At 34.9% G+C, this 18,538-nt stretch overlaps 1 protein-coding gene across 10 annotated transcripts in view; it reads left to right on the top strand.

Moving 5' to 3' along the window:
* The window catches only part of LOC129916359 (collagen alpha chain CG42342), a 221,264-nt gene that overhangs the window by 173,352 nt on the left and 29,374 nt on the right, over nucleotides 1-18,538 (top strand). For 7 of the 10 annotated variants that reach the window (XM_055996245.1, XM_055996242.1, XM_055996237.1 and 4 more), the window contains 4 exons: nucleotides 6,245-6,298; nucleotides 6,664-6,843; nucleotides 7,005-7,110; nucleotides 17,055-17,152. In XM_055996245.1, coding sequence (XP_055852220.1) covers nucleotides 6,245-6,298; nucleotides 6,664-6,843; nucleotides 7,005-7,110; nucleotides 17,055-17,152 — 438 coding nt within the window. The remainder of the gene's footprint in view (nucleotides 1-6,244; nucleotides 6,299-6,663; nucleotides 6,844-7,004; nucleotides 7,111-17,054; nucleotides 17,153-18,538) is intronic. The other 3 variants (XM_055996239.1, XM_055996243.1, XM_055996238.1) reach the window with 1 other exon arrangement.

Here is an 18,538-nt window from a genome sequence, read left to right as displayed (position 1 = left end):
CTCCAAGAAGATGTTTTACATTTTCTTAGCTGTTTTTTGTAGACTTTCAGGGATTCTTTGTATAGGTCCCAGTCTGAAACATCTCTAGTGGATTTGGCGAGATTGAAGAGTTTTCTACAAGCTTTTCTGTGCGGTTCTAGCCCTGAGGTCCACCAGTGTGGCTTCTGCTTTCCTCTTACTTGTATGAGTGGGCAGGAGTTATTCATTGATAGGTTAAGGGCAGAAGTGAGATCATTGACTTTGTTGTCGAGATCGATTGTATTTGAGGGATAACTTAGAAGTTCAGGTTTAAGTAAGCTTGTCAGAGTTTCCCTGTATTTTTGCCAGTTAGTTTTGCGATAGTTTCGGAATGCTAACTGTTTAGTAGTCACATCGTTAAGACTAAATTGGATGTATCTATGATCAGAGAACGAGTGTTCTTCAGATACTTTCCAATTTAAGATCCTTTGATGAATCGAATCGGAGACAAGAGTAATGTCTAGTACTTCTTGTCGGTTTCTGGTAACGAATGTTGGTTCATTGCCAGTATTACTTACTATCAGGTTAGTACTCAAAATAAAATCAAAAAGTGACTCACCTCTATCATTTATGTCGGTACTTCCCCAGACCGTGTGATGGGCGTTTGCATCGCAACCAATTATGAGGCAGATCTTTTGCCTTTCAGCATCGGCTACAAGTCTCCGTAGTTTTTCGCCAGGGAGAGGGCCGAGTTGGTCATGGCCGAGATATGCCGACGCAATCCAGAGTGTTCCTTGGTCAGTTTGCAGTCTGACCGCGGTTACATCTCGATCGCTGTAATTAGGGAGTAAATATACATTAGTATTACTTCTTGCTAATATGCATGATCTGGGGTCACCTTTGTCCGATGCATATAGCAAGTTGTACCCAGGAGTCCTGAGTCCCTGAACCATGGACTTGCAGATCCATGGTTCCTGGACCAGCACCACGTCTTCCCCATTCTTGTGGATTCGGAGAAGAAGGGAGGCCGAAGCCTGCTTGGAGTGGTGAAGGTTAATCTGAACTAACTGGAGCATGAATGCTACTGTTAGTCAGATCAGCCCCCACCACCGTAAGGTCGAGGTCTTCGGATTCTGACTCAGAAGATGAACGTAGGAGTTCATCTTCACTGAGTAGAATCTTGTTGAGATATTCCTCTGTTTCCATCTCAACATCGGAGTTATCTGGTATTGGAGCCATTATGGCTGGCGTTTTAGAGCCCGAGGGGACCTCCTCAGTTGGGGAGATTACCGGCGTATCAACCTCCATTGATGGAGATGGAGGATTGATATTTAAGGCAATGTCTTCTTCTAAGGAGGGAACCTCAGGTGCCGGAAGTGATGGAGGTGCAGCTTTTGCACTCTCCTCATCTTTTTTATAGATCTTTAAGGTTGTAGAAGTCCATCCAAACCTTATCTGACTTTGGTTCGCAGCTAGGGGAGTCAACGACTCCTTATTGATGACAATTATTGCCGATCTATAAGGGCCCGTTGGCTCTTCCAGCTTTGCGACTTTCCAGTCGTGAGTGGGTAGGGATGGATTTCCAAACTGGATCATTTTGAGCACAGTATCTTTGCAGGCTAGCTCAGCTGGGATACTGATGCGAGCTCTAGGTCTGCAAGGAATGTCTTCCTTTGCCACAACCTCTAGCTTGGCATCAGGCCATAGCCCCTCTAGTCTGCTGATAGCAAGCTTATATAGATCGCATGATCTCTTGTCACCGAATGCGACGAGCTTGACGCGGCCTTGGTGCCATCCCGCGTCCTCAACAACTGCAGGCTCACCCGGGTTCTCCATCATGAGAGTCCAGTAGGAGATCTGCAGTTTGTTTGAGACCATCGTCCAACGGTCAAAAGAGATCATGCCATCGACATTACTTCTATCGATAACTGCAAGGATAGACTTGTCCTTAAGAACGTCACTAAAGGACAGGTCTTTCCTAGTGTGAGTGCTGGAATTATGCACTTTTTGTCTTTTAGATTCCGAGACGGAATCCTCAACAGACCTTTGTCGCTTTGACGTTAAGTCGCTGCTGGTCAATCTTTTGCTGAGAATAGCTTTTGCCCATTCTAACTTGCTGGATTGCTCTGGGGACCGTTCGGCTATTGGTATCAACCTTAGTGCTCTATAGATCCCCTTTGCGTTCCTTATGTCATTACGGGACGCTCTTTTGCTTTCCTCTCCAGCGGAGGTGGAACTATGAGAGACAGCTACACTGCCGCTGGGGATTTGAGCACTTTTAGGGTCAGGAAGAGGTCTGTCTTGACTAGAGGTGAGACTGTAAGAGACAGACGTTTTACTGGTCAAGACATCCCCTTCCGGACCCACAGAGTTAACTATTCCTGAGTTTGGAGTAGCAATTCTGTTACTGTGTTCCTCGGCGGAAGCATGACTGTAAGAGACAGCCTTACTTCCGTCAGGGAGTGGAGTAACCAACGTGTTCTGAAGGGGTTTGCTTTGACTGAGGGTGGATTCGTAAGAGACGGTCCGTTTTTCAGTCATAGCATCCCCTTCAGGGCCCGTAGAATTATCTACATTAGTGCTTGGGGTGTCAGTAGTACTGTAAGAGACAGCCGTACTTCCACTAGTGGGAGCTACCAAGGTAGCAGGGTTTGTATTGGTGGTTGTTCGCCGGCTTCCAGTTTTGCACTTTGCAGTCTTTCTGGAGGCTGAGGTCGACTCACCTTTACTTTTCTTTTTGTCAGCGTTTTTCTTTATTTCCGCCGAGCTAACTTTTGTCACTGGCGACTTAGCCTCTTTCGAGGCCAAGCCCTCGCCGGCAGTCGCGACACCTGCCGACACTTGAACGTATATCCCCGTTCGATTTTTTATATCTTCGTTAGCTTTTTCCATGTTTTTGTTTTTCAAGTTTTCTAACATTGAGGTTATTTTTGAGTTATGTTTGTGGTGAGATCCTGCAACTGGATTGTTGGAGGATCCCACGATAAGCACCCCCACCACGACAAGGTCAACTCATAGGGGGTGTTTCGATCACAGAAGATGGCAGAATTTTCCCGCCACTTCATCCACCCTACGCTTACGCGATGATTGATATCGTCATCACAAGTACCTTCGTTATTTATCATAGACCCCAGATATTTAAACTTTTCACACTTGGGAAGCACTACACCATTCAAATAAATGTCAGGAATAGGCCTGTGTGGATCAGAAAATGGGCAGCATAGGTATTCTGTCTTTTTCGCGCTTATGCGGTACCCACTACCTTCTAGAACATCCACCCATACATCAAGTGCTCGTTGCAGGGATATCGGGTCTTCACTTATGATGGCTCCATCGTCAGCAAAGAATAACTGATGCACTTTTGGGTCCGTCACTTTACCTTCAAGCAGGTAATCAAGAACGGTAATAAAGAGCAGAGGACTCAAGACGCTTCCCTGGTGTACACCTACTGTGATTTCGAATTCTTCGGTGACTCCAGCTGCACATCTTACTTTAGTTACTGCTCCATCATACATGTCCATAATTATCCGCACATAGGTTTCCGGAACTCCTCGTTGTCTGAGGGCCACCCATATCAGATCTCGTGGTTGTCGATCGAATGCTTTTTCAAAATCAACCAATACCACATGCAAATCCTCCAAGGAATCTCGATGTTTTTCCATAATGATTCTTATACTCTGGATTGCATCTGTGGTTGATTTACCCGCAACAAACCCGCACTGGTCATCAGATAGCCTTATTATTTTTCGCAGTCGGCTACCCAAGACTCGCTCAACGATCTTCATGGTGTGTGACATCAGCTTAATCGAACGGTAATTATCACAGCTTCGAGTATCACCCTTTCCTTTGTATATTGGAAGAAGGTAACTTTCCCTCCATTGATTAGGCATTCGATCACCTCGTATAAGCTTGGAAACAAGAACCATGAGCCATCTAGACCCGATGTCTCCCATCTTTTTCCAAAACTCTGAGGGTATTTCGTCTGGCCCAACAGCTTTTCCCTTTTTGGAGTATTTTACAGCCTCACTAACTTCTTCGACTGTGACATCGGATACTTCGCTTAAGTTAGGTGAAGCTATTGGAAAGTGTAGCCTTGGAAATTGTTCATTTAGAAGTTCGTCACAATACTGTCGCCACCTGTGGAGGATTTCGTCGTTTTCCACAAGTAGTTGGCCTTGAGCATTGTTAATAAACTTCGGCGAACAGATCTCCTGAGCATTTCTTCTTCTTTGAGCTGCTATTTTGAAAATGGTTGCGCCCTTATTCACGTTTTGTCGTAGCTCTTGAATAGCACCAGCAGTCGGGGTAGAAATTTCATCTAGCTCCCGATATAGGTCTTCCGTATTCTTGGCTTGAATTTGGGCACATATCTTCTTCGCTTCTTTCTTGCAGTTTCTGTATTCCACTTCGAGGCGTGACTTTTGCTCTGTATTATTAGAGGGGCACTTCGACCAAGCTTTGAAAGCCATTTTCTTTTTACTTACAACTGCTTTAGCTTCATCATTCCACCACCATGTTTCTTTGCCTTGTTGGTTGTGTCCTTTTGAAACCCCTAACAGTGTTTTGGCTTTTTCTATGCAAGTTCGCTGTAGGAGGTCCCACATACTTTGTGCTGTACTCTCTTCATTTCGAAAAATGTTGGTGTTGTTATACAGATAGTTTTGCATATTCGAAATAAAAGCTTCGCCTTTTTCCTTATCCAGATTATACCATTTGATCTTCCCAAAAGTCTTTGTCTGTTTGTTGTCGTTCACTGTCTCCATTAAAAAATTCTGTCAGTAGGAGACGGTGTTGGTGGGCGATCGCTTCTCCCAGTATCACTTTACAATCCTTGACCCGAGGTTTCATGAAACTAGATACCAAATGGTAATCAATCTGGGTCTCATTTCCACCACTGCTGTAAGTGACCAGGTGTCGGCTTTGTTTGATGAACATGGTATTTAGTACGATAAGACCATATGTTTTGCACGAGCTCAGGATGTCTTCACCAGGAGAGTTCCTAGTGCCGTATCCGAGGCCTCCATGGCAATCTTCATAGTCTTCGTTTGTTTTCCCGACATGTCCATTTAAATCTCCGCCCACGAACAAAAACTCTTCCTTTGGGATGTCCTTAAGTAGGTTGTGAAAATCAAGCCAAAATGCATCTTTTTCCACCTGCTCACATCCAATTTGGGGAGCATATGCAGTGACAATATTCCACAACTTTCCTTTAATCACCAATTTAAGGGACATCAAACGGTCACTGGATTTCGAAACGAAACTCGCGTCAGTTTTCGAAAAATGTTTCCTAAAATCTTACAAAAAAAAAATTAAATTTATAAAATAAAATTAAAATTTTAGTTATAACTAGTGTCAAATCAACGTTTTCTCATAGTTACAAATAAATATTTTGTTATTATGTACTTTTAAAACAAAACCTTTTTAATATAAGAGAATTCTGGCTCACTTATTTGTGGATTTTTGACACACTTGGGTGGGTTGTAAGTTCATAATTGATTCACTGAAGTGAATCAATTGCCCATTATGATACTGCACCTAATTTGCTGAAAGATTCAACTTTATAAAAATTACTATTTAAGTATTCTTCGGCGATCAGAAGTTAATTTTAAACAATTCCGGTTACATTTTTGATGAATTTGACATCAGCGTAAAAATGCGAGTTAGCTCTTTGCTATGAATTTGGTTATTCTTATTAAGATATACGGTTGCAAAATTAAATGTATTTAATCAATAGCCTTATCAAACTTTCCTAAGTTCTTTAGAATCTTAAGTTAGGAAAGTTTAATAAGGCTTCTTAAGTTAAGATAAATTCAAAAACAAGAGAAATGTTAACATTGTCAAAGCATTTACAAAGCTACAAGATCATCTTATAAAATAATATTAAATTTCCTAAAGTTTAACAAACAACAAAAATAATTAATCCATATTTTTCCTTGAAACAAAAACTGTTTGTAGATATCACAATCACAAACTTATTTTTGTTTTATCTCTCCAACAAAACCCGAAAACACACGCCAAACAGGTTTCTCAAATATTTACCAATCTTACTTAAAAAATTAAAATAAAATTATACCAAACATACCACCTATATTATTATACATATACCACCAACAGAATACACAGAAGTATTGCCACCCTCCAAGCTTAGAATAACCATCCGCATCCTTTTTTATTTTGTTTTTAAAATTTATTATCCTTTTGTTTTTGTTGATTTTTCTGATTTGTTTTTTTTCTATTTTTTTTTTTTTCGTTTTCTCTCTCTGTTTTGTTTATCTTTTAAAAAAAGGGATTACAAGAAGCGGGCGTTAACGTATCCGCCTCGACAGTAATTCAATTGAAGGTGAGTTGGTAACCTTTCAAAGGGGACCAGCACGAATTATAGCTAATTAAACTTTCTTTTACAAAAAAAAAAAAAAAAAAGACTAACAAATAAAACTGCCTCATTGGAATCCTTTAAAAAGATGAGTCTCTTCTTTTGGACGGAATATCACATCCCTTATTGCATGCATTTATTATCAACTTCTTCTTCTTTTCGTATTACTAACAGAATCAATTGCATGCGCAACCTATACTCTTTATTGTTTTCTGTCTCTCTGTCTTAAGCCACTTTTAGTTTGGAAACGCATGTAATGTATATCCTGCATCCGTGAGATACCTGTCAGAATGAGGATTAAACAGATAATTTTTCCACATAATCCATCGTAGGGCGAACCTGGTGAACCAGGTCCACCCGGACCTCCAGGACCACCAGGAGCAACAGGCACCCCAGGACAGGACGGAGAAAGAGGACCGCCAGGTGAAACGGGCCCTCTAGGACCACCAGGTCCTCGTGGCGAACCAGGACCAATTGGACCGCCTGGTGCGACAGGACCACCTGGATTAAGGGTAAGTGTGTGTTTGTTGTGACACTTTAACACATCACACAGCCACTTTAAAGAGATTGAGTTGTTCATTTTTTGTTTTTTTTTTTTCGTTTCGTTGTTGTTAATGATGATTGTTTGTTTGTTTTGTGTGTTTTTTTTTTCTTTTTTTGAAACACATTATAGGGCGACAAAGGCGATCGAGGGGACCGAGGCTTAACCACAACGATAAAGGGCGACGAATTTCCCACTGGCATCATCGAGGGACCACCAGGTCCACCTGGACCGCCAGGTAAAATATTTAACCAACAAAATAAACCCTCCAATCTCTTTCTATTTTATCAGAAAACCCTATGTCCTACACAGACCAAAAAAAATCCTTAGTCGTAATGGGATATTAATCATGAGATCGACTTGATTAATTTCAAAAAAGGTTATAATATAGGTATACACACGAGGGAGAAAAAAACAAAAAAAAAAAAAAAAAGTTGATCATCATCAGACCTTTATCCTCGGTATTTTCAAAGTTTGCCCAGTATGTCGTTAGGAAAATAATAATAATATGAGAGAGATATAAAAGCAAAAAAAAAAAACACACAGAAAAACAGATGAAAAAAAAGGGAAAATCGAAAATAGCTGGAAAATCCTTGAGTCTTCTTTCTCTTCTTTTTTTTTTTTGTTTTATTCCACAGAAAAACAAATATTGAATGATATCATCCCATCACCATATAGAAGGTAGAAAAAGTATGTTAGTACCTTTGTAGTTAAAGCAGCTACTGGAGCAGCAGATTCAGTGCTTCAATGCCATCAGCCAGCATCATCCAAAAGCTCTTTGGCTATATGGTTCTACATCTTTTTTTTTTTTGGTATTTTTGTGCAGAATATTGTTCCATCGAGTGTGCGAATGCGGTTGACAGAGAGAATGTGTATACACGAGAGGGTGTTTTATTTGTTCACTCTATATAACACCGTGGTATTAATACAGTGGGAGTAGAATACTTTTTTGGTTATTAAAATTTTCAAACTATTTTTAATATTAGAAAATATATTTTTAATCCCAAAAAAAGTTAGTGTTGCTGATTTTTTTTTATCAATTTTTATTTTGGAAACTTTTCTATTCAGACCTTCCCAAAGCTACACGGCTTAAGATTACAAATCAAAGCTCTGGCACTAGCCACCTCAGCTAATTTCAAATCCTAGTAAGAGGCGGTACCCTAAAATTTGACTCGAATTACACTGCGCAATGAATTTCAAATTTTTTCTTCAAAGTGGAATGATTTTGAAAACTGCAGTTTTTATTCTTAGTCTCACTAAGAGTAAAACGTTCCTTATAAAAAGGAACTAAACCAAAAAATATAAATCACAAAAAGATCCAACAAAATATAATTTCAAAATATTAAGACATTTTTTCAATTCAGTCTTCATACAATATCAGATTTCATTGTTCAAAGAAGTTGCACCAAATTTTCATATGTAATACAATTTCGGCTGTGGAAACTTTTGAGTCGACATAGGTCGCAAATACAAAAAGAATCGAAGATCTAATTGAAGTCAGACTTTTCGGAATATTTTGAGAATTGAAAGAAACTGTTCACATAGGTCTGTTGTATTGGCTCGGGACGTTGTAGGTTCCATTCAAATAAGCAGTTTTTTTCAAAAACAACCCTAAAAAATTACTAAGGAATAAAATATTTATAATTTTCTCTCCTTTTAATATAGTAGCTATGTACAACATAAAGTGTTTTGGTGAAAAAAATCTACTTTTTAAGAAAAAATTGTACTGTTAAAAATTCTGTTGTAATATTTAGGACAACCTTTTTAATTAAACGTTTTTCAATACAAATAAAATGCACGACTGGGGTCGCACGTACTTGCTCTTGCAGTTCAAAGCACTTTTATGTTAGTTTACTTGTAGCTTTTAAGATTTATAAATTTAATGAAATTTTTTTGATGTTGGGAAAGAGCCGAAATTTAGGGAAAATTTTTGTTAAAAAATGAAAAAAAATTTTTTTTTTATTTGACTTTTTTGAAAAAAAAATAAGAATGCAGTTTTATTGCAATTGCTTTAAATATTACGTCTGCAAAGTTTAATCAAAATCGTTAGAGCCGTTTTCGATTTATTTGGTTTGAATTGAAAAATTTGTATGGGAGGTACACTTTCTAAGAGAGATATAAAAAAAACAAAAAAAAAAACCAACTTTCAGAATTCCATAAAAATCATCTGTACCAAATTTGAAGCAAATCCGTAAAGTAAACTAACTATATTTTTTAAATATATGTTTTTTTTATTGCACCGTTTGAATACAAAATCAAATATATTAAATATATATCTTTATAAGAAAAAAAATTTAAGCTAATATTTGTTCTAATTGAACACTTAGGCCCAATTTATTGACTCTCCATTAAACTTAAATCGCCATTAAAAAAGGGAATTTTAAAATTAAAAACCAATTTCGTTTAATTCAGTCTCTTTTAAGGATTTTTTTGAAGTTTGGCATCATTAACTAATTGAGCATTAAATTTAAAAGTAGATTTAGTTAAAACACCAAATTCGACCTTTTAAGAGAGATTTTTAGAGCTAATGGAGGTTTTAAACAGAATTTCTATTTATTCACTCTCCATTAGTGTCAAATGTCATTTCATTTATTTTTTTTATTTGAATTATTATTTTATTTGAAAAATGTCAAATGAGCTAAAGAATTATTAAAAAAAGCATCACAAATATGAAAAAAGTCCAGACTAGAATTTTTTGTAGGTATACACACATGCATTGTACCATAAAAAAGAACAAATTCAAAGAAATTAATGCATTTCTTGTCTACTTCGCACAGTTAATACTAGATCTACTAGATTATATTCTCCACTTCAAAACTAATCATTTTTGAGATGCTGCATAATACATACATAACATACATAACATTGCAACTGAAGCCATGAGAAGAAGAGATATAAAGCTTACTTCTAAACCAATGACACGAGATGAATGCCGATAACACTTAAATTTAAGTTGTTATTTGACACCGATGGAAAAAATTTAAAATTTCACTTAATCCTTCTTCTTCTCATGGTTTCAATTGTAGGTTGTAGCATTCTTTGGTTACCACTGGTATATCGTTAATCTCTTGCATTTTCTGGCGTTTTCAGCTGCAAAATACTAACGGGTCATAGTTTTTTTGTTTTTCTTCCAATTCAAATCTATTTGATTTGACAAAATTGTAGCTTTTGACAGATTATTTTTCAAACAACATAAAAAATCCCTAGGATATTTTTAACAGAGTTTTAAATTTAAAGTTTCCATTAAAAGTAAGGACTTTAACTAAAGAAGAGTGAATTAAATGAATTTTTAATGATGTATACTTAAAGGCGACAATAGTTTAACGAGGCCGTTAACTAAAGCGATAAATTTCAAAATTTAATGGAGGCTCAATAAATTGGCCCTTAGTAAAGAAGCTGCGAAATAATTTACGAAGAAAAAAAATCAATTTTTCATATAAAATCGTTTTTTTCCTAGCAACTTCAACCGATTTGAGCGAGCCAAAGACGAACGATATAATAACTTTTTTTACATATTATTAAACCTCAGACCATAATAAAACTTTTGACCACTATTACATTGCAAAATTAGGGTACTTTTTATCGGCCATACAAAAGTGTCACACCCTAATATATATACACTTTTTTGTGTCTGGATTTAGGATTATCGCTACCTGAAAAACACCTACATAAAACTATTTAGGTTCAGTAAAATGCATTTGGTACCTAACCTTTTTTCTGATAAAAAAATAAAAAAAATACAATATTTGAATTTGTACTAATTTGAAGGCGCTTTGTGTTTGTGTTTCAAAGTAAAATTTATCACAACAAAAACATTACTGTTAAAAAAAGAGCCAAGTTCTCCTATGTTGAAGTTATGCTAGCACAAAAGGTACTGAAATGTAAAAGTGTACCAAGTTCTAAAGCTTGATGTTGATTGTTCTCTTGACAATTGTTCTTTAAATTACCGATTTTTAAAGCTATTGCTCAGAAAAAATGGGCGGTTACCACGACCCTTGTCTAAAATTGTCAAATTTTAATTTTTTTCTTTTGTATAAACTACCATTCTACCAAATTTTAAGGTTCTACGAAAGTTAGAAATGCTCTATAATATTTGATGAAAATTCACCGGAAATAGGCAGTTGCCAGATTCTCAGATTTAATTTTGTTTCCTTTTTATAAACTAGCTCTACCATTTCATCGAATTTCAAAATTCTACGATAACCAGAAGTGCTCTATAATATTTTATGAAAAATCAGCAGAAATGGGCGGTTGCCACGCACCCTATCAAAAATTCTCAAATTTTAAATTTTTTTCTTGGTATAACTTACTAGCTCTACCATTCTTCGGAGTTTCAAGTTTCTACGATAATCAGAAGTGCTCTAAAAAATTTGATTAAATTTAGTGAAAATGGGCGGTTACCACGCCCCCCTGGCTAAAATTCTCAAATTAAAAATTTTTTTCTTTGTATAAAGTACCAGTTCTACCATTGTACGAAGTTTCAAGATTCTACGATAATCAGAAATGCTCTATAATATTTGATGAAAATTCAGTGGAAATGGGCGGTTGCCACGCCCCCTTGCTGAAATTCTCAGATTTTAAATTTTTTATTTGTATAAACAACCAGCTCTAACATTTTACCAAATTTCAAGATTCTACGATAATCAGAAGTACTCTATAATATTTGATGAAAATTCAGCGGAAATGGGCGGTTGCCACGCCCCCTGGCTGAAATTCTCAGATTTTAAATTTTTTATTTGTATAAACAACCAGCTCTAAAATTTTACCAAATTTCAAGATTCTACGATAATCAGAAGTACTTTATAATATTTGATTAAAATTCAGCGAAAATGGGCGGTTGCCACGCCCCTTGAATTGAAAATCTCAAATTTTCGATTTTTTCCTTTGTATACACCACAAGTCCTATCACCATGTAAAATTTTAAGTTTCTACGATAGCGGGAAGTTCTCCATAATTTTGATGATCTGTCAGTGAGCCCACTGTCGTACCTGGGCGAAACGCTTTATAAATTTGGAGTTGAGGTCACTTGAACTTTAAAATTGTCAGTGAGTCAGTTACGGTTTTCGCGATTTTTGAAGTCCTATATCTCAGAAACTACTCATCGTAAGAAGCTGAAATTTTGTAAGTAATTTGGGTTCGACCATCTCAACAAATTAAGCGAGTTTGAAATTTCTGGCATCTTTGGTGTGGAAGTTAGAGGGGGGTCGAAAATGCCCTGAGTTGTTTCCTGTAAATAAGGGTGTAGTGCCAAAGTTGCTAGAGAACGTGCCCCTTGATGAATTACTGATAAAATTTCGTAGAATCTAGACCAAACTTTTTAACCGTGTATTGTATTCATTTCGTGCTCAATTTCAACTAAGAATTCTCTCCAAAACTTTTAGTTTCGATAAATTTTGGAAGGAATATCAGAATTTAGTTATTCGTTTAATATTTCTTTGTTGACCTTTTCTTTTTGCAACTGCATCCAAATTCTAAGATCTCCAAAACTCGACCTGAATAAAGTCATGCAAGATATGTATCAACATTTGAGAATAAATTTTACCGGTTTGAACGTTACTTCAAACTAATATTTGAAACATCCAGCATCATTGACGGCCTTTTTTCTAATCTACCAGTTTTGACAGGATAATTAAAATGTTTTTTTTTTTTGTTTGTTTTTGGAAAAAGTTCTAACAAATAAATAATATTTTTAGAATTTTTTGCCATTTAAGCTGACTTTTAAATTTTTTTGGAATATGTTGAAGAAGTCAAATGACAGTTTGTCTGCTTGTCTTCAATATTTCTCTTCTGTGTTAAAAGAAGCAATTTTTGACATTTTGGTCCCACTGTACTTTCCTCGTCGTCGTCATCATTTTCATCCATCTACATATTTTTTTCCATCGTCAACCCCATCTTAGTCTCCATCATCATCATCGTCGTCGTCATCATCATCCACCTCAAGAATCCACAAGACACACGAAATGAATATGCTGGCTCTTGTTAGTGTCAGAATGAGGGAGTTCTATGGATTTCAAAAGAACAGAAAACAGAAAACGCAACGACTGACGAAGAACAGATACGATATGACGATGGCTAGGCGGTGGCGATGGCGGTGATGTTATGGTTTCAATTTCCCAAAGACTGAACAGATCCTCTGACAACACAAGACGGTAGACACGAAAGAGTAGGAGTCAAGGTATTAGAGGGAATCTATTTGCAACTACGCAACAATCGTTCTCATACAGTCATTGCCGACACTACCTTCCCCCCAAACCATCATCGACGACGACTATCGTATTTTTCGTACACACAAGGACCAAAAGAAGGAGGAAATAGATTATGCCTGGGTTGTTTATACAAGAAGCTGAGCATCGTTTTCTTTTGCAAAGGCATTGGATTTATGTGTTATGGATGGAATGTGCGGTCTGGCCACACTACTGTACCATTAGAATCTCTCTCTTTATTCCTATAAGTTTTCTTGACCCAATTGCTTTGAGAACAAAAAATACTCGACGAGTACATTGGTATCAAGTTGGGCAAAACTGTCATCATATTTATAATAGAAAACTATTCCGACCGAGTTTATCACAACAAGCTAACTTTTTTTTTGTAGGTTATCATGACTTCCAGCTGCTTTCAACCAAATTCAAAATATTTGCAAAAACTTGGAATGAAAAGAACCGAAAAGTCCTACATATTTTGTATTTTATTTTTGTTTTTTTTTTTTTGTATGTTGGTGACTTTTCTTCAGAATAAGTTTTTTTTTGCATTTTTTTGGGGAATGAAGAAGTAACTTTTTTCAGTATTCATCTGTGTGTTGTATATCTCTGTATAGTTTGTAACTATTGTACTTAAAGGTCTCATGAATGCAGTTTTACTTAGCAAGGGTTACGAACGAGTTAGTTTTTTTTTTTTTATTTTTTTTTTTTTTTTGGTATGAATGTGACTTTTTCTCAGAAAATGGATGTCAGATTTTATTTTTAATAATTTGCAAAATCCTTGTAAGCTCTCATGAACATGCTGGATTATGTATCCTTTTTTTCTTATTTTTTTTTTTTTTTTATTTTTATTATAACTATGTGAACTCTAGAAAGTAGGTCAAAGAAATGGAATGTCTTGAAAACGTTGTTAACCATGAGAAATGCTTTTACGATGGGAACTATTATAAAATTTTATCTTTTTTGGATATAAGTACGAGGATAGCATCAAGCAGGCACCAAATATAGTTTGCTCTCTCAAAGATGGTGATTATAATAGTGAATTCATGCATCGTACTGGATAAAATAGAGTTTGTCTTTTCTTTAATAGATTGTTTTTTCAACTAGAACTAAATTGGGTATAGTTTGAGAAAAATTATTTTGCTTGACAGTTCATTTTGTTGCTCTTTCTATCTTCTTATTTTCACATCTTTTGTTTCACGTTTCTTAACTTTGAGTATGTGATTCAAGGCCTATTTATAATAACGGGTGTGTTCATTTGGTTTTGAACTGATTTTCTGGCGGAAATTGTACAAATTTTGATGATATCACTTATAGCAGTCACGGGTTGCTAAGAGCTAATGTGGACTTTTCACGAGTTGATTTTTGCCGTGCGGCGAAGCTTTTCGACCCGTGTGAACGTAAGTCGCAGGCGACTAAATTGACAATCCCCATAGAAAAATCCTAGTAGACCGACATATCGTGCGGCTTAAATCGACTCGTGAAAAGTCAGCATAAAAAATATCACAGTATTGTGCCTTCCCTGACGATTTTAAAATGATTTTTCTTGAATGAAAAACGTCTCGTAATCAAAATGAAAAATTTTCTTTTACTCAAAAATGGATTTTACGGTTTTGATTTAAAAAAAACTACATGTACCTTTTTATATCCTACTTTTGAAATAAAAAAATATTTTTAGAACCGTTATTAACTTTATAAATAGAACCGTTCTTGGCTTTCTCATAAAATACTTAACTAATTTTTACCAATTGAAAAAATTTGAAAATTTTTCTAAGCAATTTTCAAAAATGTATGCAAATTTTTTTTGGCATACTTTATTTGGAGGTTAAAACCATATTTTATATGGTTTTTCGTAATTTTAAAACCAGATTTGTATACTTTTTTTTTAAATTGCATTGAAAATTATATTTAAAATTATTCCTTTATGAATGCTATAAAAAGCTATTAGATTCTAAGGAACTTGCCTTGAATTTGTCAGACTTAAAGATTCCAACATTTTATAAAATTTTGTCGCAACAAATACGTTTTTAATTTTGACAGTCAAAACTTTATAAACAATTAAATATGTACATATACGATTAAATTAGAGGGTCACTGTGGCGTATGCGTAACATTTTTTTATATCTTTTCATCTTCCATGTTGACTTTTTTCTACCATTCTGTGGCTTTTGAGCAAGTTTAATAACCAAAACTAACGTTTTGGTTATACTTCCAGTCCCAAAATTTGCTTTGGGCTCTTAGACTAATTATACGCTCACGATTAAAAAGGATTTATATAGTATTAAGTCGAATGAACACACCGTAACTAATTAATTAATATTTCTTATAGATAAAAGTGTTTCCGTTTTATATGTCTAGATGAAACCAACAATTTTATCGACCCAGTAGTACCTATATCTAACTCTTTTTAATCTCATTTGTAATTAGGATAAAACGTTTCGTTTTTCTGGGATTAACCATTGGCTCAGCTCTTAATCCCAAAATTATTTTCTAACCAGAAAATATCCTTTTTAAATAAGAAAATAATAATATTCACCTTCGAAATTTTGTATGCAACAGACCCTTTTATGACCTTTTTTCCAACTACAAAAACAAAAAAAAACGATAAGACAAGCATAATTCTGACAATAAAACAATCTCCAAAGACCATGGTCTCCTCTGAAAATCATAAACTTTCCCTAACGAGCCTTAAGCCCTGAAAACTAGTTGTGTAGTCCCTTTCTCTAAAACTTATATCAACTTAAGGATATACACATACTTACAATTGCAGCTTCTATTCCACATAACAATATACTCTTCTCTTCTTGTTGTAAAGATGATGTACTTTCGTACTCCGTCGTCGTAATAGTAGTTCCAAAATCAGTGTTGCTTGACGAGCACATGCTTATACTCCTCGTATACCATTGATATCTACCCCTAAAAGCATATTATAATTAATAACGAAATAAAAGCAAGTGAGGTAAAGAAGAGTGTAAGGGTTGGCGAGGCGATGTTATGGGCTAGGGCACTCTTCTTCTCATGCATCAGCAACAGTAGGTTTTTTTTTTTTTCTGTACTGTACAGACCCTCATTTATAGGTGGTATAAGAGTTGGAAATCTGCAAGCATTTGTGTGGTGCAGTGCTATGGCCATACCTCAATTACATTTTGCCACAAGTAGAAAGTCCTCCTCAATTGCACAATATTAACTACTGTGGTGGCAATGGCAATGGGCAGAGGGTATGCAGGCCCCTATGACGATGATGATGATGATGGTGATGTGGAATGAGTGCGATGGAAAGTTATGGAATGAAATTGCAAAACGAAAGGGTGCCATTGCCATTACCTATCCATAAGGGTTTCCTCATTTTCCTGTTACAACATTAATTTATGAATACACGAGGCGAGGATAATTGTAATTATTATTATTATGAATAAAAATTTATTTATGTTACTTTTGTACTTTATGTACCTACATATCACAAAAAAAAATTATGTATAGGTACTTCTATAGATCTGTAGGGTAAAATGGGGGAAAAGGGTTATTAATTTGAAAGAAATTTAAAAAAGAAAAAGATTTACTTTGAAGATTTTTTTTGTTTAGAGAACAAATTTGACAAGGGTTAAACTTGGTTTAGAGATATTTTGAATCTTTTAATAAAATTGGGCATTTCCAAAAAAATAGGGGGTCTTTTTGAGCCTGCGACTCTAAAAAAATTACGTTTTGTTTTACTTCTCTTGAAATTGTAGTAGTTTTTTGCCTGAGGTCCTACAATTTAAGCAGTTTTTAATTTATATTTGTTGATAGTAAACTTCATTTTTAATTCTTACCCCATTTTCCCCTAATTTATAAAAAAAAAATATATATATATATTCATTGTTACAATACGTTTTTAAAAAACAATAATGATGGTTGCACATTATATTATTGTTTCTTTTTTGTTGATGAGTTTTGTAGATTTATTTATTTGTGCTTGATTTTTTTCTTTTTTTTTATGTATTTATAGGACCCCAAGGTATTCCGGGTGAAAGAGGAGAAATCGGTCCACCAGGACCGGCTGGACCACCAGGCGAAAAAGGACCTCGTGGTAAACGTGGTAAACGAGTAAGATCATTTAAACATTACTTTCTATTTAAGTTATTTACTATTATATGAGATTTATTGTATTTCTAACATTTGTATATAGTGTACATATTTTTTGTAAATAATGAATGCAGTGTAAAATAATTTTTAGTTGAAAGTGTAGAATCATGGATGCTGTAAATGAAGTGCTTGATTGCTTGTAGAATTAGTGTAAATAGGTGTAAAATAGTTATTATTAGGTCTGCTTCGATGGAATTTTTAGTAAATAATCGTGGAAAAACGGTCTTAACGAAAGTATAAAAAATATCGAGTAATAGATATTTTCAAGCAGCTTATGAACGCACACAACAAATTGGAACATATTGAACACACTCAACTCATCTTTGGGGTTTTTTTTTTCTTCAATAATTTAATATAGATATTTTGAAGTTTTGAAGACTGTACAAAAATGGGGACCATTTTATTTCACATAGATTTTTACGTCGCGAATATCATTTTTAACAAACAAACTTTTTTGCAGCTTTAGTGAATGGAAATATTTTGAAAGGTTTTGTACAAATTTTTTCCATCTAATTTGAGGAAATTATACGAAAATTAAGAAATAATGTTTCATTCACAAGTGGTGTATTTTCAATACGTGTTACTTCAAAATTGTAGATTTACTTTACAACTCGAAGAGGTTGTCAAGTTCAAGCATAGAAAAAGCAATGAGTGAAATGTTGGACAATAATAATACAAAAAAAAAAAAAAGATAAAGGAAGCCAATACATGCTTTGAAAGTCTCAGAAATTTCATTAAAGTGCAAGATAACTATTTTAAAGTTTTAACCACAACTCTTTTGTTTTAGAATGGCTTAGTTTACTAGCCCCCAATTTTTTTACTTGCGATATAGATACTATATATCAAGTTATGCATTCGTACAAAAAAAAAGTTGAGATAACATTTTTCATGACATTACGATGGTAGAGAATGCCACAAAAGTGGGTCCCGGAAGTCCGTCAGTCTGTCTGTATGAGGAGCTACAGCCTAAACGGATTTACCGATTGATTTTAAACTTATTATGTAGCATTTTTTAAAGACTCTATAGAGGGGTTTTTGGAATTAATTTTTTCGGACCAAAAATAACGGTACTTGTCATATACCGATTTTAGTAAAGTTGAAATTGCTCAAAAACGGCTCCAACGATTTTGTTTAAAAAAATCAAATGTAAGTTTTAAAACAAGGTCTATCTTTTAATGAATTTTTTTTTTTTGAAAATCATTATTAACGGTACCTGCCACAGAACCGTTTTTTTTTTAATATAAACAAAAAAATAAAATTTCAAAAACAAAATATTTTTTGCATTTTAAAACATTTTGAAAATTTTTTTTTAAATCAAATTTTCAAAAACTTGGCATTGAATTTTTT

Source organism: Episyrphus balteatus, chromosome 3 (assembly GCF_945859705.1).
Source record: "Episyrphus balteatus chromosome 3, idEpiBalt1.1, whole genome shotgun sequence".
Classification (NCBI taxonomy): Eukaryota; Metazoa; Arthropoda; class Insecta; order Diptera; family Syrphidae; genus Episyrphus; species Episyrphus balteatus.
The sequence above is the reverse complement of the archived record's forward strand: the minus strand, read 5'-3'. Positions and strand labels throughout refer to the sequence as shown.